We start from the raw sequence: 25165 nt of genomic DNA, 5'->3' as shown, positions 1-25165 counted from the left end.
AGGACTTCCAGGAAAGAAGTTGGAATTTCAAACAAGGTGGATCTGGGGTGAATTAGCGGGGGTAGAAAAGATCAAGGTTTTGGATGGGGGAAGATAAGAGATGGTGGTGAACAGCTGTTTTAAAGACCTGGAGGGAGGAGTGGGATTGAAGGGAGTGAGGGAGTTTGTTCCAGAGGCGGGAGAAAAGAGGAATGAAAGAGTGAAGGTGAGCGGAGAGCCGAGATTTCGGCAGTTTAACCATCAGAGGGTTGCTGGCAGATCTTGTGCGACCTGTAGGAATATTTGGGGGACAGAGCACAGAGAGAGCTGGGGGTGCAAGGCCGGAGAGGAGTCGGTAGAAGACAGAAAGACCACCTACCTGCCTGCGGTGAGTGAGTGATTTTGACAGTTTGACAGATTTTTGACATATCTCAGCCAATATTGCAGATAATTGAAAAATGAAGGTGTCTAGACCCATGTTTTGAAGGGCATAGATCATGATAGAACTATTCATAACATGATTACATGTGTCTATGGTATACTAGTATGCTAATTAGTGCTTTATTTACAAAATAATCACAGTTTTACGAAATAATAGACTCATATTAAGGTCCGTCTACACAGACGTTAACACAAAGTTTTATTTTTCTAAATATTACAACTGTCAAAATAGTCCTAGCACTCAATGTGACCACTCTTCTCTTGCTTGTTTTAGATAAACATCATTAGCATTAGTGATTCTACACTGAGTCAGTCATCATCATTTTCATCGAAATCGTCAGAGTCAAACTCTTCTTCTCCTTCCTCTTCCTCCTCCTCTTCGTGCTCTCCTGTGTTCAGAAGATCCACCAGTGAGGTTGGTAGGATGGGACCACTGGACCACATTGGTTTCAACAGTCCTTCATCAGTCCTTATCCATCCTTGCTCCTCATAAGGTTTTGGCTTTTCGATGATAGGTTGATCGGCTCTTTTGTACAATGCTACGCGGTGGTTCACACGCTGGATGTGCGGCTTCAGGGCAGACTGGCATGGAGGAAGGCGAGCCAGATCAACCTTGGACTTGGATGTGAGGGTCTTGTCCTCTCCCACCATTTTTCGTAGCAGCTTGGCACGGACAATGTCCACTGATGACTCGCGACTCTGGCCGTACATCACACAGGTGAATTTTTCTAACTGCCTCTCCACCTCAGGGTTGGCATCCCAGTTGTCACCCAGTTCACCGAATGCCCTGTGAAACCTGGGATTCTTCTCCAGCTTTTTCAAGGGCCCGACTTTTCCCTTCCCTTTGAAGGCACTGGTGCAGTCTTCTCCGCTGAACACATAGTACCCCAGGAGAGTGGCACAGTAGTCCTCTCCCAGGGATTCTGCCAGCTCAGAGACGTTGACAAGTTGGCGATGCTTCCCTGACCCTGTATCCAGGTACACCGTCAGCTTGATGTTGTGGGCATGGTGGAGCAGGATCAGGAGGATGTCTGTGTCCGGTGTTCTGACTACAGCGTTCTTGTATCCGATGGTAGCAGCATGATGGAGGTACAGAACCACCCTGGTATCAGTCTCTTCCTGGTTGCTGTAGATCGTGGGGAGTTCACGTACCTCGACCTGAAACACAAAAAGGCACCGCATTTCAATCACCAGTCACTGCCAGTTTCAGATCTAGACAAACATCACAGGTAATCACCTTTTTTTCAGGAAATGGATGGAGAAGTTGTCCATCCTTGTCCAATGGAGAAGACCAGACGCTTCACCTTTTCTGTCTCGATGCCCTCCTTGCCAGTCATTAGCACGCTGAGAAAGCGGACAAGGTCTGGAGGTAGGATGTCTTCAGGATTGAGCTCCATGTCTTCAGCTGTTGGTGGCCATGGTTGGTCTTTACACTCTCTGAAAGCCTGTAGAATACCCTGGCGAAGTTGGAGGGCAACATTTTGGTTCTTGTTTGTGCTTCCGAGTGTGAATGCTCGTGCGAGAGCATTGGAAACTGTTATGTTTGAGCTGTGCACAAGCCAGAAAGAAATGACATCACATTTGTCATGATCAACCTTCGTGAAGTGGATATGCTCCTTGATTGGGTCATTCTGTAGGCGTTTCAGTAGTTTCTCTGACCGATAATTTGAGTTCTCATATCCATTCAGTTTCAGTTCCTCGACATAGAGCAAGCGCAAGGAAGAAAGCTGTAGAACTTTATTCTGCTGGATGACCTGGGTTTGAATGTGTTCCAGTACTGAGTTGAATGCCTTTTCATGGGCGGCTGACACGCAAGCCTGCTCCTTTGGTGCTTCGGCTCTGTGAATCGCACGCTCATAGTTGTAGAATGCTGTGCGGAAAGCTTTAAAACATGACGGATGGTGTTTGGCCTCACATGCAAAGAGGTCTTTGTTTTTCACCTTTCGATGGAGTCGATAGAGACCCATTTTCTCAGCCCGTGTTTCGATTTGCTCCCATGCATTTTCTTTGTTTTTAAAGGATGGGAAGGTTGTAGGCCTCTCAGTATTGCGATGAGCATCTTTGGTCTCAACTTTCTCACAAAATATACACTCTGGCGGGAAGATGGGTTCAGCAGAACCTCCTGGTTTACGAGGAGAGTGATGCCATGATGAGGTTGATGGCCCTGGTTCTGTATCATCTCCCAGACGATGAAAGTGGCGGACAAAGTGCTTATAACACTTGCTGTGATATCCTACTCTTTCTAGGTCATCAGGAAGAGTTGCCGGGATCTGATCACATACTGATTGCATACGACATGGGGAGTCATGCGGTTGGTTGAGACGTCTATCCCGGATCTTTTGAAGCAGTTGCAGTTTTTCTGAAGCAGATCCTTTAATTTTACGGAGGGGCGTGAAATCCCCATGATCAGACATGGATGGTACATGAAGGATGCATGTAGGAGGAGAGCTTTGGGCTGCAGGTTCTACACTCCGTTTTCTTTTGGGCATGCTTGCTGTCGATGTCTACCATCACTGTTAAATGACAAATAAGAAATCACGAATGATGTTAAAAGTGCCTGTGAAAGGAGGCTCTGAGTTTTCAGTGAGGTAACAGAGGTTCTGAGTCATGTTCTACACTAGGGTACTTTTTAGCTGACTAAACCATGTTTAGTGGCATCAAAAGTGCTAATAGCTAAAACATCTAAATTCTTCCACACTAACGTTAGCTATCTAGGCCAATGAAACATTGTGCTAAGTTACTGTAGCTAGCTCAGCTGTCGTGCCTCTTTCTGGTTCAATTCATATACAGAAGTCAACAGATATGTCTCATGTTTGGCATTAACAAAAGTTTAAGTTACACCGACATTAGGAACATACTGTACATAGATGAGGCTAGCTTTAACGTTAGCTAACATGGTGCTAGCTGGCTCAGCTGTTATTCTGCCTGTTTATGATTTCATGCAGAAACTGAAGTCAAGAGTGTGAGTAACATTATAGTTAGCATCTTACCTGGCTAGATTGGAGGATGAATACCAAGAACAACACACAGATGGAATGGAAGACTGAACTTTCAACTGAGGTATTCAATAACATCAACGTTACCAATTGATACGAGCGCGCGACATTACCAATTGATACGAGCGCGCGAGCGCGCATGTTACATGGATGGAAATGTAAAATGGCAGCTATAGCAGCACTAATTTGGATCTCTAGTCTGTCATTTCTGCACTGTGATTGGATAACATAAAAAAATATGTTTGGGAGTTAACAGCAGGAGTTGGTAGATTTTACGTGGGCTGGGTGAGAAACCTTTAAATAAGCAAGTGAAAATCTCTCGCAATACAAAGTCAATGGTGGGAAGAAAAGTTGAGTGGTACCAATGTTACTGCCAATGTCCCGCCCCTATGCAAGACTCAGGAGCATCTTGTTGACATTTAACCTTGAAAATACCTGGGTTTAGACCCCTTATGTACCATGTTAAGTTATCTGCAGTATTAACGTATCCTTATCATTTGTAAAACTGATTATTTTGTAATTACAGCATTAATATGCATACTAGTATACCATAGACACATGTAATCATGTTATGAATAGTTCTATCATGATCTATGCCCTTCAAAACATGGGTCTAGACACCTTCATTTTTCAATTATCTGCAATATTGGCTGAGATATGTCAAAAATCGTTTTTTTGATAATGGCAGCAGTAATTTGCATAAAAATGGTATGTGGGACATTTTTTCAGCTTGGGGCCATAGCTAGTCATTTTCTACACATTTTTTCCAATCTAGAAACACTGATTAGAAGTATATCTCCGGGGGGTGCAGGGGGACCTAGTCTTCCTACTAGACTAAAGGTGTCTTTCACTCAGATAGTATAGTTACTTGTACACGCGAAGCGATAAGCAATTATATCTTATTGTAATAGAGCAAGCGTATATGGCTATGTTTGTATATTTGGGACCGAAACGTCTTCTTCTTCTTCAAATAATAAGAACACCCCAAAATACAGTCCATGAACTCTTAATTACGTACTGTTGGAATACACCTTTTTACCCTTTAGACTGCTGAGACCTCTCAGACCTTTAACGACCCTTTAAGGCCCCCAAGACCATTAAAACCACCAAGACCCTTAAAGTCCCACAATACCCTTAAAAATTGCAAAGACCCAAAATACCCCGAAGACCCTTAAGGACCCCGAATATCCAAAATACCCCGGCTACCCAAAATACCCTTAAAGACCCAGAGGACCAAAAAGACCCCAAATACCTAAAATACCTCGAAGCAAATACCTAAATCACCCTGAATACCCAAAAGACCCAAAATACCCCAAAGACCCAATACACCCCGAAGATCCAAAAGACCCTTAAAGACTCCAAAGAACCAAAATACCCCAAATACCCTTAAAGACCCAGAGAAACCAAAAGACCCCGAAGACCCAAAAGACGTGAAAGCCACACATGAAAGACCCCCAAAAATCCAAAGACACAAAATACCCTGAAAGACCCTGAAGACGCAAAAGACCCTGAAGACCCAAAATACCCTGAAGACCTTGAAGACACTGAAGACCGTTAAAGACCCTGAGGACCCAAAAGACCATGAAGACCCAAAATACCACATAGACCCCAAAGACCCATAATACGACAAATACCGAGAAGACCCAGAAGACCCATGTAATCATGTTCCAATAGCATGTAATTAATAGACGTACTCAGTGTAATTAATTAATAGATGTACTCAGGTTTCCATAGCATGTAATTAATAGACAAATTTGTTTCTGTTGTTTGTTCCCCCTCCATCCCCTCCCATACCTCAAATGGCTACACATCTGACACCGCACGTGAAAAAGTTGAATGCCTAAACTTTGTGTTTGCTTCAAAGTCTTGTGTCCCAAACCCATCTCTCTCTGTACCCACCTTACCCAGTCATACCCAGTCATACCCAGCTGCTCCTGGACTCTGTGTCCTTCTCTCCCGACAAGGTGGAGAAGTTTCTGTCAAACCTCGACTCTGATTCTGCAACTGGACCAGACGGCATCAGCCCATGCACGGGGCCCAAAATCCTGCTCTGCTGTTCTATCACACACTCTCTCTGTTCTCTTCCCCCTTTCTTTTACTCAAGGTCATCTGTCATCAGCTTGGAAATCAGCAAACATTACCGCTTTACACAAAAAAGGTGAAAAAACAGATCCCTGCAACTATAGACCAATCAGCCTGCTCCCAATCATCAGCAAGGTCATGGAATCCATCATTGCTTCGGATATCAAATCCTTCCTCTTCTCCAATGACTTGATCTCAGATCATCAATTTGGATTCAGACCAGGTCACTCTACTCTGGACATGCTGCTTCCAATGTCTCAACAATGGATGGAGGTCCTCAACGCCAAATAGGAAATCAGAGCTGTCTCCCTTGACATATCTCGTGCCTTCGATACGGTCTGGCACCCAGCTCTGCTCACCAAACTCTCCTCCTATGGTATCCATGGAAATCTCCAAGCATGGCTTGCGGACTTCCTCTCCGGTCGCAGTCAACGTGTGGCCCTTAAGGGAATTCTCCAGGCTGTAGTTCCTCAAAGCAGTGTTCTGGGCTATGTGCTTTTTCTGGTTTTCATTAATGATCTCTCCGATTCTCTGGAAAAACCACTCTAGCTCTTTGCTGATGACTCCACTCTCTGCCGCTCCATATCTCAACCCTCAGATCGGCAGGCTGCAGCCTCTTCACTCTCTGCAGACCGAGACAAAATCACAAACTGGTCAAACAAATGGAACATGTCTTTCAATCCTGACAAATCTCACACTCTCACTTTGTCCCTCCATAAAGACCGTCTGGAAAACCCTCCCATTTTCTTTCTCAACAATCCTTTCGAAGAAGTTCTGTCACTCAGGCTTTTGGGTCTCACTATCTGCCATTTGGATCACTTTCTTTCCAGGACTTTCCTTTCCAGGACAGGATCTTTCTTGGGAAAACCACATTTCCAAGCTGGCCTCCAAAGCCAGTCGCCGACTGGGCATCCTCTGTCGTGCGAAGTCCTTCCTTGGCACCTCTGAGCTCCTCACTACTTACAAAGCTTTCATCTGCAGCATGATGGAGTCCTGCCTCGTACCGAGCTCGGGTTCACGCTGTAGAAACCAAAGCTTTCAGAATCATTGGTATCTCCCACAATGAAGCTGATTCTGAGGGCCTTTCACTCGCTCACCACAGGCAGGTTTGTGGTCTTTCTGTCTTCTACCGACTCCTCTCCGGCCGAGCTCCCCCAGCTCTGTCAGTGCTCTGTCCCCCAAATATTCCTTCAGGATGTACAAGATCTGCCGGCAAACCCTCTTCTGATGAAATTGCCAAAATCAAGCCCATCTGCTCACCTTCACTCTTTCATTCCTCTTTTCTCCCACCTCTGGAACAAACTCCCACACTCTCTTCAATCCTACTCCTCCCCCCAGGTCTTTAAAACAGATGTTCACCACCATTTCTTATCTTCCTCCATCCAAAACATTGATCTTTTCTACGCCCATATTTTTTTTATTTTTTTTTGTATACAAGATCGAGGCTCGTGAAAGAGCTAACATTAATCACACAAAAAGTCAAACCGACACATAAAACAAAAAATAAGGGGAGCGGTAGACAAGATGGGGAGAGAGGGGGAAGGACACAAAGAATATTTGAGAGCAGGGACATCGAGAGAACTGTCGGAGGGAGGGTGTTTGGGGGAGGTGGGAGAGGTATGAAACATATGGACACTGCAAGGACTTCCAGGAAAGAAGTTGGAATTTCAAAAAAGTGTATCTGGGGTGAATTAGCGGGGGTAGAAAAGATCAAGGTTTTGAATGGGGGAAGATAAGAGATGGTGGTGAACAGCTGGCAGATATTGCTGGCAGATATTGTGCGACCTGTAGGAATATTTGGGGGACAGAGCCCAGAGAGAGGTGGGGGAACAAGGCCGGAGAGGAGTCGGTAGAAGACAGAAAGACCACCAACCTGCCTGTGGTGAGCGAGTGAAAGGCCCTTGGAGTTAACTTCATCGCAGGAGATTCCAATTATTCTGAAAGCTTTGGCTTCAACAGCATGAAGACGAGATAGGTGTGAGGCAGGAGCACCGGCCCAGAGGGGGGTACAGTATTCCATTGAGCTGCGGATGAAAGCCTTGTATGTGGTGAGGAGCTCAGGTGTGCCAAGGAAGGACTTCGCACGACGGAAGATGCCCAGTCGGCGACTGACTTTTGAGGCCAGCTTGGAAATGTGGTTTTCCCAAGAAAGATCATGGCAGATAGTGAGACCCAAAAGCTTGAGCGACAGAACTTCTTGGAGAGGATTGTTGAGAAAGTAGATGGGAGGGTTTTCCAGTCGGTCTTTTCGGAGAGACGTAGTAAGAGTGTGAGATTTGTCAGGATTGAAAGACATGTTCCACTTGTTTGCCCAGTCTGTGATTTTGCCCAGGTCTGCAGAGAGTGAGGAGGCTGCAGACTGCCGATCTGAGGGATGAGGAATGGAGCGACAGAGAGTGGCGTCATCAGGAAAGAACCATCAGCAAAGAACCTTCCAGCATTAATGCACCCCAAATCCACCTCTTTCAATCTCCGACCTCATTCCTGAAATTCCTGGTAGTGTGAATTTGTTTTATACCGTCCTGCCCGCCCCCAGCACTCTCCCTCCCTCCCACACATCTTCCGATGTCCCTGTTCTCTACTGTTGTTGTGCTTGTGTTGCTTCTCTCTCTCCCCCCCCCCCCCCTCTTGTCTCCTGCTCCCTTTATTATTATTATTTTTTTGTGTTTAATGTTAGCTCTAACATGAGCCTCTATGTTGTATACAAAAAAAAAAATTGAAAATAAAAACCATATGTGGTTATGTATGCATATTTGTGACCAAAATGTCTTCTGCAATTTCTCTTTAACAATTCGATCGTGTTATTTATATATTTCAAGCTAACCTAAGAAACACATTCGTGACTACAACGTAAAAACCTGGGCGGTGGTGTGGTGCATTTGGGGCACATCTGCTCTGTGAGGCTGGAAGTTCAACTTTCCCATCAAGTTTTTGATAAATTTGTATTGACCTTCCCTTCCAGCTACAACTGATAATTTAAAAATATATAAATTTGTACTCGTTCCTTTTTATTTGTATGTGTTGGATTCTGAATTCTGATTTACAGTATCTATCTATAATTCCAGTAATCTCTGTTTGTACGTCTGTACGTTTGTACGTCTGTTTGTCTGTGACCGCTGTTTCTCGACAACCACGGGTCCGATATACTTTTAACTTGCCAGGTATATTGCTGGGGACCCGAGGATGTGCCTTTTCAAGGTTTCATATTAATCGGACAATTACTTACCGAGCTATGTCCAAAAAACGATTCAACCAATCAGAGAGCAGCGAACGATCGCGTGTGCCGAACGTGGAGGACACACTCTGCCTCGGATGGCACATTTGAGAGCGTATTCATTTATTTCACGTTTGCAAACTATGTTGGCGTTAAACTATGTTTTAAAACTAATTTATTTCACGTTTGCAAACTATGTTGGCGTTAAACTATGTTTTAAAACTAATAAAACCGAATTTGCGATTCATTCGCTTTCCTGCGCGTTTGTGCACGCGATGGCGATTTCTTTACCAAACTCCGGAAGCCGTTCGCTTTGGACCAAACCATTGCATGTAAATAGAGGGGGGGGATTGTCACCGTACTCGCAAGCCGTTCGCTTTGGACCAAACCATTTCATGTAAATAGAGGGGGGGGATATAATTTTAGATATAGATATAGTACGGGCAATGCCCTAGTATGTTCAATCAGAGCACAAAATATATTTGGCCGACCTCCCCCACCATCTCCGCCATCCCCCATCCACGACCCCCAATACACTGTCATCACCACTAACCCCACCCACCATTCCTGCCATCCCTCACTACCTAAGAAAGAAGACATGGTCAAAGATGCCTATCCCTCTGAAGCGATGCGTGCCGAGCCACGCTAGTATATACAATAGGCTAATGCTGTCTGTCTGTCTGTCCATCTATCTGTTCTGATTCATGTTCTGGTTTGTTTTTCGATTCATGTTCAAAATATAACATTCAATTGAAATTAAGTTGTTCCTCGATCATAAACTGACGTTTGGAGACAGACAGACAGACGGACAGACGTAAGTGAGCCAATTGCTTAACTCCGCTTTTCCTTTGGTGTGTGCAGGGTAAAAAGAGAGCCTTTTATTCCTGCGATGGTTCAAAGAGCTCAAAAATGGGAGGTTATATATTTTTTAACAGCAAAGAAGACAAACAAACAAAAACTATCGGGAGTGATCGAGGCAGCGGTCTGTTGCCTATACACTACCCGGATTCAATTTTTTTTTGTTTGATTGAAAAAAATTCTGACGGTCCTGTAGGTTTGGATTAATTTGAAGCAACCTTTACGCATTTTTTTTTTCTCTCCGAGGAGTGTGTTCGTGTTTCATGGTGGGACAGATAAAAGGACAGACAGATCAGACAGACAGCATTCGCCTATTGTATATACATATATTATAAATATATATATATATATATATATATATATATATATAGATAGATAGATAGATATGGCTATTAAAAATCACAAGACCAAAATATCATAGCGACCGATAACATTTGACATCGGTGATGTTGGTCAGTATTTTGCAGAAATCTCTCAAACCTCTCATCAGTATTGTTCTGACTGGTGAGGATGAACCACAGGCTTCATCACAAAGAATTCTACATTTCAGATTTGTTTGCTTAAAACAGTTTAATGGTGTCAGTAATGGAAAAATCAAAACACCAAAGCATATTCTCAAAAATATACTCTCAAAACAAAGCATGTTCTCAAAAATAAAAATAAAAACACCAAAGCATATTCCAAAGTTGAAGAGGTCGATACTGCCTTATGCTTGCAGAAGCTGAAACATATGAAAGTGTTACTCTACCAAAAGTTATCCGTCCCTACGTTTTTACAACCTTTGCACGGGATAACATTGATAGACTGGAAAAACTCATTTTCAGCAGAGAAGGCACTTCCCATTCCTGAAATGTTGTTTTATTTTCTTTAAAATTTTATTAAAAGGTTTATAATATCTCTTGCCATTGTTTAAATAAAAGCATTTTTCTGCACATAATACATGATTGCTTGCATTTTCGTTTGATAAATCTTTTCATTTTTCAATTTTAATTTAATAAATACCAGTGAAGGTGTTCTTTTGTATTGCTAATTTGTAAATGCAAATGTTATCTAACTTTATTTGGCGAATGAATTCTGCAAAGCAAAAAGTTACCACTTTTCAGAGGCTGTCATATAAATGTGTACCCTAGAATTATAGACACATACTCTTCATCATCATGTACCTTGCTCTATGTTGAGTGTTGGTGTTGCTGAAGCAGTTACTTGCCCACAATCCTAGATGGGTAGCCACTATGACTCAGGAAGACAGGGCAGGAAAAATGTCGCCACTACACGTCGATGAATACCAGCCTTAGAAGCGAGCATACAAGCAGTCAAATATATCACTCAGGATCTGTTCGACTAGGTGGTATCGGATGGTCCTTGGTGTCAAGGAACCTCCAAAGAGACCAGATCAGTTTATATTTGCAGATCAGGCAGAAATTCGTCATTTAGCCAGGGTGATTATAGTAACTCATCTAATCATCGCAAAGGATATCGTGGGGGCTTAATGGCCTCTAACATATCTAGTCTGGGTGCGAGTCCCTACCCAGCTATAAACTGTCACCCTGGTGTTTCACGGGCAGGGTGATTCAACAATGTGTGTGGTGTCCATTGAATGGCCAGCATTAGTTGGTGGACGGTAAAGATCCCACGGTGTCCTATGTGAAAAGTGCTTGTGGATAGTTTACTAAAGGTGATTGAACTAAAGGTGATTCCTCCAAAGTTGTGAGACCAGAACACCTTTTTCTTTAAGGACTCGGAGGGTCCAAGTGCCTAGAATATCGTCGAAAAGGAGCAGCAGAAAAATGGTCCAAAAATCTCAAAAGTGTAGGGCAGAAATCATCTTTGGCTGCCTACGTACCATGAGAGGAACCATTTGGGAGACCATCTGAGAGCGAGCCAACTCTTCCCCACCGACACTGTTCAGCTAACGCGCCCAGGTGTCCCATGTCGGGATAATTACCACCCCTAGGGAACGATCCCTTCAAAGAGACGGAGGGGCGAGCATGCAGCATGGGCGGAGCACATGAAGGTCAGGGTCACGGGTTAACAACACGATAGTCAAGCATTGCCATTGCAGAACCTGCAATCACTTTCTACCTCATCCAGAACATTCGATCAAAATCTCACCAACCATAGGTATACTCGATATCACTCCCCACATCATGGACACGTATTCTCTCAGGTCCTAGTTTATCTGGATCACTGTGAAACTCTGGACCTGGACTCTGTTGTTAAAATTGAAAAATGGGAAGAAGAATGCCGACTGGCCTTTTCCATATTCTGCTGTGGATTATGACATGCCGCATTTGCATTTGAGGTCACGAGATCTATCACGTGGTCATAAGATGGAGCTCGTGAATGCCATTCATAAACGGAGCCATTCATAAACAGCCATTTGGTTTTTTAATTTTAAATTCCATATTTGTAATGCATATTTTTCTGGTTATTTGACTTTTAAACGGTACAATATACACATTCATTCAATCGCAAAAACACTTCCATAAAGTTAACAAGACCCTTGCAGTCCTCGGACGAGACGTCGCTCGCAAGAGTATTTTATTGCAAAAATTGAACAACAAACAAATTACAATCGGAAACAATATAAATTACACGCGAGCCTTGCCGTGAACACATCGTATTATATAATTTAAGGCGGTGAGCAGAGAAACCGCATGATGGACAGATTCCAAATACCACTCAGGACCGCTGACATGGCGCCGTGCCACTGTGACGTCACAAATACATCGTTGCAATAGCCGTTCACGTAAATCATCCACCTTCATTGAGCACTGTTGTCTCTATTATCACTATATATATATACAGGGCTGAGAAATAAACACCGTACTACAGTATATTTAACAAAAAGTATTTTTAAAACAAAAAGCCATTAAACTCAATTCATTGTTTGCAAACAACCAAATTATGAACAGCAGATAAGGAAAATGCTATTTTAAAAAATAAAAACTATGAAACACGTTGTACAACAGAGGAACGCTTCACATGGGCCATTTGGGCACACGGGTGGGCGGGGCACATAACGATGGGCGTGGCCTGGGCACGTGGATTCGGCATTTTGTGCATTGATTAACATGAAGAAACAGCAAATAATCATCAACTGGTCGAAAGCAAATGGCTCCGGTAAGGCTTCTCAGAACCAGAAAAGGTCTTTCCCTTTGTCGGAGTGCTGTATCCCTATAATAAAAAGGAGGAAAACGAGCTCACAAAGGTAGCATTACAAAACGTCCTGTGTTTTAACATAACCAATTAAAACGTCGAAACGCAACACACACACATATATATACACAAAGAATTAAGTTAAGCACCCCCCCCGTTTTTTTACAACCTCGCACATTACAAGTTTGTTGTCGTCAAAACAGTGTAATATACCCATGATATTGCCATATTTTCTGGAGAAGTGATATTATGGTCACATAAAAACATAACAATCATGCCGTTTTCAATATTTTATTCTGAATAATTTAAGGTGAAATTTTTTGGGAATTTTAGGCATATTTTCACCTCAATTTAAGTATGGAGCTATAGGTCCATCACGGACAGTGTGGATGACGTTTATGTTTTCTAACGTACAGTCATTGTTCTGAGAAGACCTCTAGCGATCTTTGCGTCAATAACGTGTGTAGGACCCACGTGATCGGATCACTGACTCAACCCTACGTCTCATAGACCCTGTAAGCCGTCGTATGCGTTGCTGTGGCAGGTTGTTCCATTCCCGATGTAATGCACGTTCCAATTCATCCAGATTGGCTATTGGAGGGACCATCTTCGCAATTTGTCGTCCCAACATGTCCCAAACGTGCTCGAGGGGGTTCAGGTCAGGACTGTACGCAGGCCAGGGGAAGGTTGTCACAGCACCTTGCTCCAGCAAGGCTCGGACGCGTCTCGCACGGTGAGGCCTGGCGTTGTCATCCATGAAGATGGGATTGACGCAAAGATCGCTAGAGGTCTTCTCAGAACAATGACTGTACGTTAGAAAACATAAACGTCATCCACACTGTCCGTGATGGACCTATAGCTCCATACTTAAATTGAGGTGAAAATATGCCTAAAATTCCCAAAAAATTTCACCTTAAATTATTCAGAATAAAATATTGAAAACGGCATGATTGTTATGTTTTTATGTGACCATAATATCACCTCTCCAGAAAATATAGCAATATCATGGGTATATTACACTGTTTTGACGACAACAAACTTGTAATGTGCGAGGTTGTAAAAAAACGGGGGGGGTGCTTAACTTAATTCTTTGTGTATATATATATATATATATTAATATAAGCGGCCAAATGCCAAACTACCGGTATGGTATAAAGGCATCTCCAAAAGACTACTAAGTACTTGGACTCGGCATGACATGTACTTCTCGTTCAAGCTTCATTACATTAACGTACTGGAAGCAGGACAGGAGACGCGTGGACAGGTGACAGGTGAGACTGTGCGTGGACAGGTGACAGGTGAGACTGTGCGTGGACAGAGGGCTGACACACAAACACACAAAGTGGCTTGATGACCTCAAGGCGAAAGTACCGAGAGGAACATGCGGATCTAGCGAGATGGTCCATTTGCTCGGCGAATGCTTGAAAAGTGAGTTTTAAGTCCCATGTTTACCCGCAGAACCCTACGGTCGCTGTTCGACTTGTGGCTGGAGTTGTGCATCTGCTCTGCACAACCGTGCCCCACCCGCACGTCCGACTGACAGCGAAACCTTGACTTTTACGACCTCGTGGTTGTTGTGACGTCGACATCATGTGGAAGAACATCACGATTATGACGCGTAATTCGATCCGTTATCAAGCCTGAAAGAAGCATCCGTCTATGGACGTGTAAAGGCCGAGACATTTATGATGATGAGCCGTTTTGATCAGCATTATATCCTCGGAAATTCCTATTGATAATTATTGGTGCCTCGTTTAAAAGAGATAGTTATAAGAACCGCCTTTAGAGGCCATTTTAACCCGCAGAGCGGGGGTTAGCCTTTTTTTGAAGCAATGTTTTATAGCCGGATGCATATTCCTGCTGCCAACCCTGTTGGTTGCCTCTTGCGACACACAGGGAATTACCAGTGAACAGGTACTCGATGTGCCGATGGTTACAAAATGGTTGCCTCTTGCGACACACAGGGAATTACCAGTGAACAGGTACTCAATTTGTCGACCTCGGAAAGATGAACAGGCTGAGTCAACCCCCCTGGTGTTAATTCAGCGATCCGACCGGGATTCGAACCCAGGATCCTCGGATCCCAAGCCAGCACCCTAACCGCTAAGCCAACACCAGGCTTAAAAGAGACAGTTATAACCATTTAAATTTGATCATTTTCATATTTCGTTCATTAATTATTTCCAGGTTCATTGATTGAGGTGCAAAAGCGAATACGAGTGGCAGTATATAATAACGAGTGGGGTCACCCGTGGGAATCCCACGGGCATGGACGTGTGTGACATTTGGACATCTTGATTTAGATGCTGCACATTAAATTTTACAAAATGGTTACTGGCAATTAATCAGATCCAGAAATGGTGTAATAAACACAATTTATTTATTTCACATATTATGTGACCCCTCACTCCTCTCTACCTGACACTCTCCTCTCTCCACCCTCACGCCTCTCCAATCCCACTCCTCCTCACACTCTCCTACAATACCTCCTCACACTCCTCTGCAATCCCTCACACTCCTCTCCAATCCCTCACACTCCTCTCCAATTCCTCACACTCCCCTCCAATCGCTCCTCACTCGCCTCTCCAATCGCTCCTCACTCTTCTCTCCAATCGCTCCTCACTCTCCGCTGCAATCGGCCCTCACTCTCCAACTCCTTGCTCCTCACTCTCCAACCCCTCACTCCTCACTCTCCAACACCAAGCTCCTCGCTCTCCAACCCCTCGCTCCTCACTCTCCAACACCTAGCTCCTCACTCTCCAACCCCTAACTCCTCGCTCTCCAACCCCTCGCTCCTCGCTCTCCAACCCCTCGCTCCTCGCTCTCCAACCCCTAGGGCCTCGCTCTCCAACCCCTGCTCCTTGCTCTCCAACCCCTCACTCCTCACTCTCCAAGCCCTTGCTCCTCACTCTCCAAACCCCCGGCCCTCACTCTCCAACCCCTCACTCCTCACTCTCCAACTCCTCGCTCCTCACTCTCCAACTCTTCGCTCTCCAACCCCTCGCCCCTCACTCTCCAACCCCTCACTCCTCTCCAATTTTTCGCTCCTCTCCAACCCCTAGCCACTCACTCTCCAACCCCTAGCTCCTCACTCCCCAACCCCTAGCTCCCCGCTCTCCAACCCCTACTCCTCGCTCTCCAACCCCTCGCTCCTCGCTCTCCAACCCCTAGCTCCTCCCTCTCCAACCCCTCGCTCCTCACTCTCCAACCCCTAGCCCCTCGCTCCTCGCTCTCCAACCCCTAGCTCCTCGCTCTCCAACCCCTAGCTCCTCCCTCTCCAACCCCTCACTCATCGCTCTCCAACCCCTAGCTCCTCGCTCTCCAACTCCTCGCTCCTCGCTCTCCAACCCCTCGCTCCTTGCTCTCCAACCCCTAGCTCCTCGCTCTCCAACCCCTAGCTCCTCACTCTCCAACCCCTAGCCCCTCCCTCTCCAACCCCTCGCTCCTCCCTCTCCAACCCCTAGCTCCTCACTCTCCAACCCCTAGCTCCTCCCTCTCCAACCCCTCACTCCTCGCTCTCCAACCCCTAGCTCCTCGCTCTCCAACCCCTCGCTCCTCGCTCTCCAACCCCTCGCTCTTCGCTCTCGAACTCCTCGCCCCTCGCTCTCCAACCCCTCGCTCCTCACTATCCAACTCCTCGCCCCTCACTCTCCAACCCCTCACTCCTCACTCTCCAACCCCTCACTCCTCTCCAATTTCTCGCTCCTCTCCAACCCCTAGCCCCTCACTCTCCAACCCCTAGCTCCTCACTCCCCAACCCCTAGCTCCTCACTCCCCAACCCCTAGCTCTTCACCCTCCAACCCCTAGCTCCTCACTCTCCAACCCCTCGCTCCTCACTCTCCAAATCCTCGCTCCTCTCCCGTCTCATTCATTTTGGAAATGGAAGTTTCCACACAACGCATGAATTGTCACGATCCTCAAGAGGAAGTGTCTCGTAAATATCAAATGGCAAGTAAAATACATTGTGAAAATTAAAGATTTCAAATAAACCTATTTAAAGTGTATGCGCACATAACTAATAAAAAAAAACGAAGAAATATCTCTCGGTAATTTCCTGAAACATATTTTACTTCCGGATAATAATGTTGAATGAAATAAGAACGAAGAAATATATGTCGTTTTTGTGACGACTGTCATCAAAAGTAAAAGTAATATATCTTAACGGAAAAGAAAAAGCGAATTTTTAATACATGTCGACATTTTCCCGACTGTTATTTTCGGCGGTGTATTTTCGTGTCATCGTGGCGCGGTTTTTAAAAATATATCTAAGCATTTTCCCGTGTGTGCGTGAATGTTCTCAATTATTTCTGACACTGAGTCGAAAACCATCAATAAAAATTAAATCAGATGGTGAATTCGAGATAAAATCGTGAGGGTGACTCAATGAATGGGCTTTATGTTACAGGCCTTTGAGAATTCATTTCATTCTATAAACGGAAACGTTCATGGGATTCTCTTCCCGTTTTTTTTCAACAGAGTCTAAAACTATGTTAGCGACTGTTAAAAATGAAATGATATATCGAATTAGAGTTGAAATAAACCTGTGTGAGAGAGAAAGACAGCACGGGCCTATCTAAACAGGCCTCAAAGCTATTCAAGGTAATAAAATGGTGGATATTTGTTTACATGAAGCCTCTCCAAGAATGGGTGGAGCTACTGTCTGAACGGAGTAAGCCACACCCCCGGACAGACAGAATCACTGTAGCTTATTATAATATAGATCCTTCCAGGATTCTTTTATTGTGGCACAAAGCGTGAATCTTCCCAGACTACATGTGTATTAAACGATGACCAATGACAATCGGATATTACACTTATCATCTTGCGGATTGCATTTACAATGGCGGCATGGGAAGTGATGTGCACCGGTGGGTAAATGCGACTCTAATGTTCATCTGATTCACAGGTCATTGAGTTTCAAAATGCATCGCATGTGGAAAGCAACTTATGGGAATGTCGGTGCATTTGTGCATACCTGGGTCCATCGAACCAATACCCTGTGGTGCGTCTCCCCCTGGGGGGTATGCAGGGTGCCAAGGGCTCGTGGGGGTGGCACCGTGCCCGTGCACCGCCACAATGTGTCCGTAGCGGGGGTCGAGATGCGTGTGTGCTGGGTACAGCTCGTGCAGGGCGGGCCGAGCATGTGCGTACGCGGCCGCGTTAGCCGCCGGCAGGTGGAAATGCCACGCGTGCTCGACCGCAGACATGCCTGCCGGTGCTGCACCAGGGTGGGTGGCCAGGGATGTGGCCGCGGTGAAAGAGAGGTCGCCGGAAGGTCCTGATGAAGATGCTTCGCCGTGTCCGGGAGGGGGATGCCCGCTCCAAAACGCTGAAGGCTGCACCATGCGTTGGGTGGTGAGCGAGGCACTCTCATCTGGAGAAAGGAGGGTCAGGGTGTGGAATACAGTATAGTATTGAAGAGGGATAAAGGGTGAAGGCATAAGTGCCCATTTCAGTGCTTCTGACAGCTGCAGTGTTGAGCAAGGTTATGGAATATCTCAAAGAGCAAGGGATTTATTGGAAAGAAGACACAAAGCTTGGGATCGGAAAGAGCAAAGAGAGCAGGCATGATAAGCGGCGCAGGGTGTGTACAGTGAGGGTCCGTAAGGAGTGCGTACAGAACAAGGAGAGTGGTAGATGGGAAAGTGTTCAAAACGTGGAGGTGGGAGATTGTAAATGGTGCGAGCACACACACACACACACCACACGTCCAAGCACACACACCAAGGGTTTTGATCAAAGAAGCATATGAAACTTCAGTAAAGCAAAAGAGTGCAAAATCATGGTTGGTAAATTTCCGAAACACAAGGTGTTGTGATGCAATCTTGTTTGGTTCAGTTCGTTCAGTGGAAAGGCAAAGGTAACCTGAGCTGTGCCCGGCTACCGCCATCCCACCACAATAATATTCCACAATAATATTCCACAGGCTCCTTTGGAGCAGAAGCGGTATTCCAGCGGTTCCTAGTGATCGAGATCTACGATGGTGTACACGGATGTACCCACTCTTGTATTTGTAGGAAGTTTTAATCATTCAAGACGTATGCACAGTGTACGAATTTTGCAGATGCATACAAATGTGCACACGTACATGACAACTTATATGTAACGTAGCAAACACGTGTTCATAATAAAAACGGTATTCCGTAGCGGGGTTGGGATCGGAAAGTACTTCTTAAAATGTCTCGATTAGTTCCACCTTGTGTGGGGTCGGCTGGGAACGTTTTTTGGCCCAAGTATTTCACGAACTGGTGGGACAGCCCGCATGTTCAGCAGATTGAATTTGTAATTTGGCCAGGTTGCTTTGTAATTTGTAATTTAGTCAGGTTGCTTTGTAATTTGGCCAGCTTGCTTTGTAATTTGGCCAGGTTGCTTTGTAATTTGGCCAGATTGCTTTGTAATTTGTAATGTGGCCAGGTTGCTTTGTAATTTGTAATGTGGCCAGGTTGCTTTGTAATTTGTAATTTGGTCAGGTTGCTTTGTAATTTGGCCAGGTTGCTTTGTAATTTGGCCAGGTTGCTTTGTAATTTGGCCAGGTTGCTTTGTAATTTGTAATGAGGCCAGGTTGCTTTGTAATTTGTAATTTGGTCAGGTTGCTTTGTAATTTGTAATTTGGTCAGGTTGCTTTGTAATTTGTAATTTGGTCAGGTTGCTTTGTAATTTGTAATTTGGTCAGGTTGCTTTGTAATTTGTAATTTGGCCAGGTTGCTTTGTAATTTGTAATTTGGTCAGGTTGCTTTGTAATTTGTAATTTGGTCAGGTTGCTTTGTAATTTGTAATGAGGCCAGGTTGCTTTGTAATTTGTAATTTGGTCAGGTTGCTTTGTAATTTGTAATTTGGTCAGGTTGCTTTGTAATTTGTAATTTGGTCAGGTTGCTTTGTAATTTGTAATTTGGTCAGGTTGCTTTGTAATTTGTAATTTGGCCAGGTTGCTTTGTAATTTGTAATTTGGTCAGGTTGCTTTGTAATTTGTAATTTGGTCAGGTTGCTTTGTAATTTGTAATTTGGTCAGGTTGCTTTGTAATTTGTAATTTGGTCAGGTTGCTTTGTAATTTGTAATTTGGTCAGGTTGCTTTGTAATTTGTAATTTGGCCAGGTTGCTTTGTAATTTGTAATTTGGTCAGGTTGCTTTGTAATTTGGCCAGGTTGCTTTGTAATTTGGCCAGGTTGCTTTGTAATTTGGCCAGGTTGCTTTGTAATTTGTAATGTGGCCAGGTTGCTTTGTAATTTGTAATGTGGCCAGGTTGCTTTGTAATTTGTAATTTGGCCAGGTTGCTTTGTAATTTGGTCAGGTTGCTTTGTAATTTGGCCAGGTTGCTTTGTAATTTGGCAAGGTTGCTTTGTAATTTGGCCAGGTTGCTTTGTAATTTGTAATGTGGCCAGGTTGCTTTGTAATTTGTAATGTGGCCAGGTTGCTTTGTAATTTGTAATTTGGCCAGGTTGCTTTGTAATTTGGCCAGGTTGCTTTGTAATTTGGCCAGGTTGCTTTGTAATTTGGCCAGGTTGCTTTGTAATTTGTAATGTGGCCAGGTTGCTTTGTAATTTGTAATGTGGCCAGGTTGCTTTGTAATTTGTAATTTGGCCAGGTTGCTTTGTAATTTGGTCAGCTTGCTTTGTAATTTGGCCAGGTTGCTTTGTAATTTGGCCAGGTTGCTTTGTAATTTGGCCAGGTTGCTTTGTAATTTGTAATGTGGCCAGGTTGCTTTGTAATTTGTAATGTGGCCAGGTTGCTTTGTAATTTGTAATTTGGCCAGGTTGCTTTGTAATTTGGCCAGGTTGCTTTGTAATTTGTAATTTGGCCAGGTTGTTTGTAATTTGGCCAGGTTGCTTTGTAATTTGGCCATGTTGCTTTGTAATGTGTAATTTGGCCAGGTTGCTTTGTAATTTGGCCCGGTTGTTTTGTAATTTGGCCAGGTTGCTTTGTAATGTGTAATTTGGCCAGGTTGCTTTGTAATTTGTAATGTGGCCAGGTTGCTTTGTAAGTTGTAATTTGGCCAGGTTGCTTTGTAATTTGGCCAGGTTGCTTTGTAATTTGGCCAGGTTGCTTTGTAATTTGGCCAGGTTGTTTTGTAATTTGGCCAAGTTGTTTTGTAATTTGGCCAGGTTGCTTTGTAATTTGGCCAAGTTGTTTTGTAATTTGGCCAGGTTGCTTTGTAATTTGTAATTTGGCCATGTTGCTTTGTAATTTGCCCAGGTTGCTTTGTAATTTGGCCAGGTTGCTTTGTAATTTGGCCAGGTTGCTTTGTAATTTGGTGAGCTTCCTTTGTAATTTGGCCAGGTTGCTTTGTAATTTGTTATTTGGCCAGGTTGCTTTGTAATTTGGCCAGGTTGGTTTGTAATTTGGCCAGGTTGCTTTGTAATTTGGTGAGCTTCCTTTGTAATTTGCCCAGGTTGCTTTGTAATTTGTAATTTGGCCAGGTTGCTTTGTAATTTGGCCAGGTTGCTTTGTAATTTGGTGAGCTTCCTTTGTAATTTGGCCAGGTTGCTTTGTAATTTGTTATTTGGCCAGGTTGCTTTGTAATTTGGCCAAGTTGCTTTGTAATTTGGCCAGGTTGCTTTGTAATTTGGCCAGGTTGCTTTGTAATTTGGCCAAGTTGCTTTGTAATTTGGCCAGGTTGCTTTGTAATTTGGCCACTCTTCCCGATAACTCGCCTAGTCTTCGCAAATGAAACCGTGGGTTATTTAACGTCTATCAGCGAGTGTTGTTCCGGTGGGACACACAGCTTTGCATCCATCAGAAGGATGGCACACTCATTGGAGCTCTGCCCTCCTGCCTGCCAAAGGATGAAATGTTTCTATTTGGGTCGGCGATCGAACCCAGGTAAGATAGCTCGGAGGCAGGTACGTTCCCTGCACACTATACTGCAAGTTCTCCTCTGTCACAATCCGCGCAAACTTTCTCGGAACACTAAATCCGCGCAAACTTTCTCGGAACACTAAAGCCGCGCAAACTTTCTCCAGCATTACGTGGAGCCGTATAAAGAACAGCGTGATGTGATGGTGAGGCATGCACGGTGCGACAGCACGAACAGTGTACGGTGTACCAAAGCGAACAGACAGGGACAGGACGCTATAAAAAGCACGCTATTTCTGGCCTGTGTCGCCCCTCGGACGGACCGACCTTTCCATTGCCCCGCGGAGGCCGCACCGGCCTTGGAGCCCCCTGGGCAGGCGGAGGGGCGCACCGGCGGCCTCGCTCCCCCCAAAGCACGGCTGAAATGCGCGTCCACCACGCTGGCCGTGTCTCCTCGGAAGTACGTGAAGAGGACACAGCGCGGTGTCAGGTACTCGGCCTCACGCGGCTCCTCGCGCTCCGACTCCGGGTCCACCGATACCTCGACCCGCGCGTCCTTCGGGCTCTCCATACGATGCGGCCTCTGTCAGGTGTGGAGGCAGGGGAGGGTGACGTGGGCAATGAAGGGAGGGGTGCAGGCGAGAAGGAGTGTTTAGTAACAATAAACAACTATCAAGAGGAGAGATGGCTTGCGAAGTGGGAGGTTGGGGTCGTGGGGTTGGAGAAAGGATGCAGGGGAGGAGGCTGGGGGGAAAGTTGTGGGTATGGTTGCTATTTGGGAACAGGTGCTCGAGAAAGGCCCGAAATGTACTGTATGCGCAACAAAGCGAGCTTGTTTGCATCGGAGAACAAGTTTACATCCCATGATGGATTCAGTGGGATACAAGATCATGGGATACGTGTTAGTGACCTCCATCCATTGGACATTCGTTCGTTTTGATTCAAGTCGAGCATCAGGATAGTCCCCAGCTCCCCCACGCTCACCATGGTAGAGACGTCGATGGGCCGTCCCAAGGTCTTCACGGATTCGGACCGGATATTTTTATTTATGTATTATTATTTATTTATTTTCAAAAAACGTTTTGTCCCTTCGCATCGCCATCACTCCACTCACCAGGCCGGAAGAAACACGCGCCCTGCCCTCAAGGCAGCCAAAGTGACTCACTCGCCCTGGAGGCACGAAAACCGGCTCGGGGCGGACATTGCGAAATGCACGACAAACGAAGTACCCGATCCAGCACGGAAAGCAAGTGATCGGATTTGCACAACTTCGTATTGAATTTTAATAAGATACCCAATTCCCAAAGACCTGCTGCCTGATGCTGAGAATTGCGATAAAAAACTTTTTCCCAAGTCGGATCAGGTTGTACCGGTTTTTACACTTTATGTCGGATCAGTTTCTACCGGTTTTTACACTTTATGTCGGATCAGGTTGTACCGGTTTTTACACTTTATGTCGGATCAGGTTGTACCGGTTTTTACACTTTATGTCGGATCAGGTTGTACCGGTTTTTACACTTTATGTCGGATCAGTTTCTACCGGTTTTTACACTTTATGTCCGATCAGTTTCTACCGGTTTTTACACTTTATGTCCGATCAGTTTCTACCGGCTTTTACACTTTATGTCGGATCAGTTTCTACCGGCTTTTACACTTTATGTCGGATCAGTTTCGACCGGCTTTTACACTTTATGTCGGATCAGTTTCTACCGGCTTTTACACTTTATATCGGATCAGTTTCTACCGGCTTTTACACTTTATGTCGGATCAGTTTCTACCGGCTTTTACACTTTATGTCGGATCAGTTTCTACCGGCTTTTACACTTTATATCGGATCAGTTTCGACCGGCTTTTACACTTTATGTCGGATCAGTTTCTACCGGCTTTTACACTTTATATCGGATCAGTTTCTACCGGCTTTTACACTTTATGTCGGATCAGTTTCTACCGGCTTTTACACTTTATGTCGGATCAGTTTCTACCGGCTTTTACACTTTATATCGGATCAGTTTCTACCGGCTTTTACACTTTATGTCGGATCAGTTTCTACCGGCTTTTACACTTTATGTCGGATCAGTTTCTACCGGCTTTTACACTTTATATCGGATCAGTTTCTACCGGCTTTTACACTTTATGTCGGATCAGTTTCGACCGGCTTTTACACTTTATGTCGGATCAGTTTCTACCGGCTTTTACACTTTATGTCGGATCAGTTTCTACCGGCTTTTACACTTTATGTCGGATCAGTTTCTACCGGCTTTTACACTTTATGTCGGATCAGTTTCGACCGGCTTTTACACTTTATGTCGGATCAGTTTCTTCCGGCTTTTACACTTCATGTCGGATCAGTTTCGACCGGCTTTTACACTTTATGTCGGATCAGTTTCGACCGGCTTTTACACTTTATGTCGGATCAGTTTCTAACGGCTTTTACACTTTATGTCGGATCAGTTTCGACCGGCTTTTACACTTTATATCGGATCAGTTTCTACCTGCTTTTACACTTTATGTCGGATCAGTTTCTACCGGCTTTTACACTTTATATCGGATCAGTTTCGACCAGCTTTTACACTTTATGTCGGATCAATTTCTACCGGTTTTTACATTTTATGTCGGATCAGGTTGTACCGGTTTTTAAACTTTATGTCGGATCAGGTTCTACCGGTTTTTACACTTTATGTCGGATCAGATTGTACCAGTTTTTACATTTTATGTCGGATCAGGTTGTACCGGTTTTTACGCGCGCTTTGTCGAAGTTGGTTAACAGCCTCACAATCCCACGCATCGTCCATTCATCCACAAATCCGCATCAAGACTCGATGGTGTTTGTGGCGTGGGGATGGCGTACCTGTGCACCGTGTCCGTACGCGGGGTAGTTGTGTCCGGGAAAGTACACCGTGGCTGTTCCTTGAGCCTGATGCATCACATCGGGACAGCTCATGGCGTGGCCGGCCACGAAGGGCCGGGAGCGAAGCGCGAACGGGAATCCGCCACCGAATGGTCGTGTCAAATGTCGCCACCGGGCGATTCCCCTCTCGTGTACTCCTCTCCTTCTTTCCCAGACTTTTCCAGCCTTAACTTCTGCTGCAGCCTGGATCGAGCTCAATAAATCAATCAAGCAATTAATTAAATACGTCTATCATAAATATCATCTATTTTAAGTAATTCAACAATTAATTATTTTTATCAATCAATGTTCCCACAGCGAACAACGCTACTGCCACCCTTGTCCTCTCCTGTCGCTTCTGTCGTGCGCACTTTTCTATAAAAGCGACCGCGCTTTCTGATTGGTCGGAGCGGTTTGTTCGCTTCGCATTTCAGAGCCAATCGGGAGGCGCCCGGCGTGGAGGTGGGAGGGACTCGGTAGGATGGCGAAGTAGTGGGCGTATCACGAGGTCTGGACCAGGACTTTTGGTGACAATCGCCGAGATTGGTTTGGATCGAGACCCCCGAAGGACGTCGCGTTCTGTCGAGACATTGTAACCGTTCTATGTGGGCTTACGCACATTTGAGCTTAAGGATCGGGATGTCGACAGGTGTGTTCCCATCGAGATTGTACAGGTGGATATTTCCGATCGGGGTTGCAGGAGGATTGCGATCGGCGGTATAGTTGGGTTTCCTTCGGGATTGGAGGTGGGTTTCGA

General features: G+C 45.0%; 1 protein-coding gene across 2 annotated transcripts; it reads right to left on the bottom strand.

Annotated features, from left to right (window-relative positions):
• Positions 1 to 10112: 10112 nt before the first annotated feature.
• LOC137439353 (transcription cofactor vestigial-like protein 3) lies at positions 10113 to 24775 on the bottom strand. Of its 2 annotated transcripts, none has more exons than XM_068135070.2 (4): positions 24370 to 24775; positions 21849 to 22104; positions 17706 to 18104; positions 10113 to 12747 (listed from the first exon to the last, which is right to left on the bottom strand). In XM_068135070.2, the coding sequence occupies exons 1-4, from the start codon at positions 24460 to 24462 to the stop codon at positions 12704 to 12706; spliced, it is 792 nt and encodes a 263-aa protein (XP_067991171.2). In that variant the 5' UTR covers positions 24463 to 24775; the 3' UTR covers positions 10113 to 12703. The 2 variants fall into 2 exon arrangements, with proteins under 2 accessions (XP_067991171.2, XP_067991172.2); XM_068135071.2 differs by lacking the exon at positions 24370 to 24775 and adding an exon at positions 22506 to 23018.
• Between the last annotated feature and the right edge of the window lie 390 nt (positions 24776 to 25165).

Source organism: Myxine glutinosa, chromosome 14 (genome assembly GCF_964187855.1).
Source record: "Myxine glutinosa chromosome 14, kmMyxGlut1.1, whole genome shotgun sequence".
NCBI classification, from domain to species: domain Eukaryota; kingdom Metazoa; phylum Chordata; class Myxini; order Myxiniformes; family Myxinidae; genus Myxine; species Myxine glutinosa.
Note: the sequence above shows the minus strand (reverse complement) of the source record. Positions and strands in the feature narration are given on the sequence as shown.

Bases quoted from the DNA above. Each gene is read 5' to 3' on its own strand.
- LOC137439353 (XM_068135070.2), bottom strand. From the start codon at position 24,462: ATGAGCTGTCCCGATGTGATGCATCAGGCTCAAGGAACAGCCACGGTG. The intron at 18,105-21,848 runs GTCGGTCCGTCC...TCCTTTCTCCAG, and splicing joins CTCCGCGGGGCAATGGAAAG to ATGAGAGTGCCTCGCTCACC. The intron at 12,748-17,705 runs GTATGCACAAAT...TTTTTATTATAG, and splicing joins TATTGGTTCGATGGACCCAG to GGATACAGCACTCCGACAAA.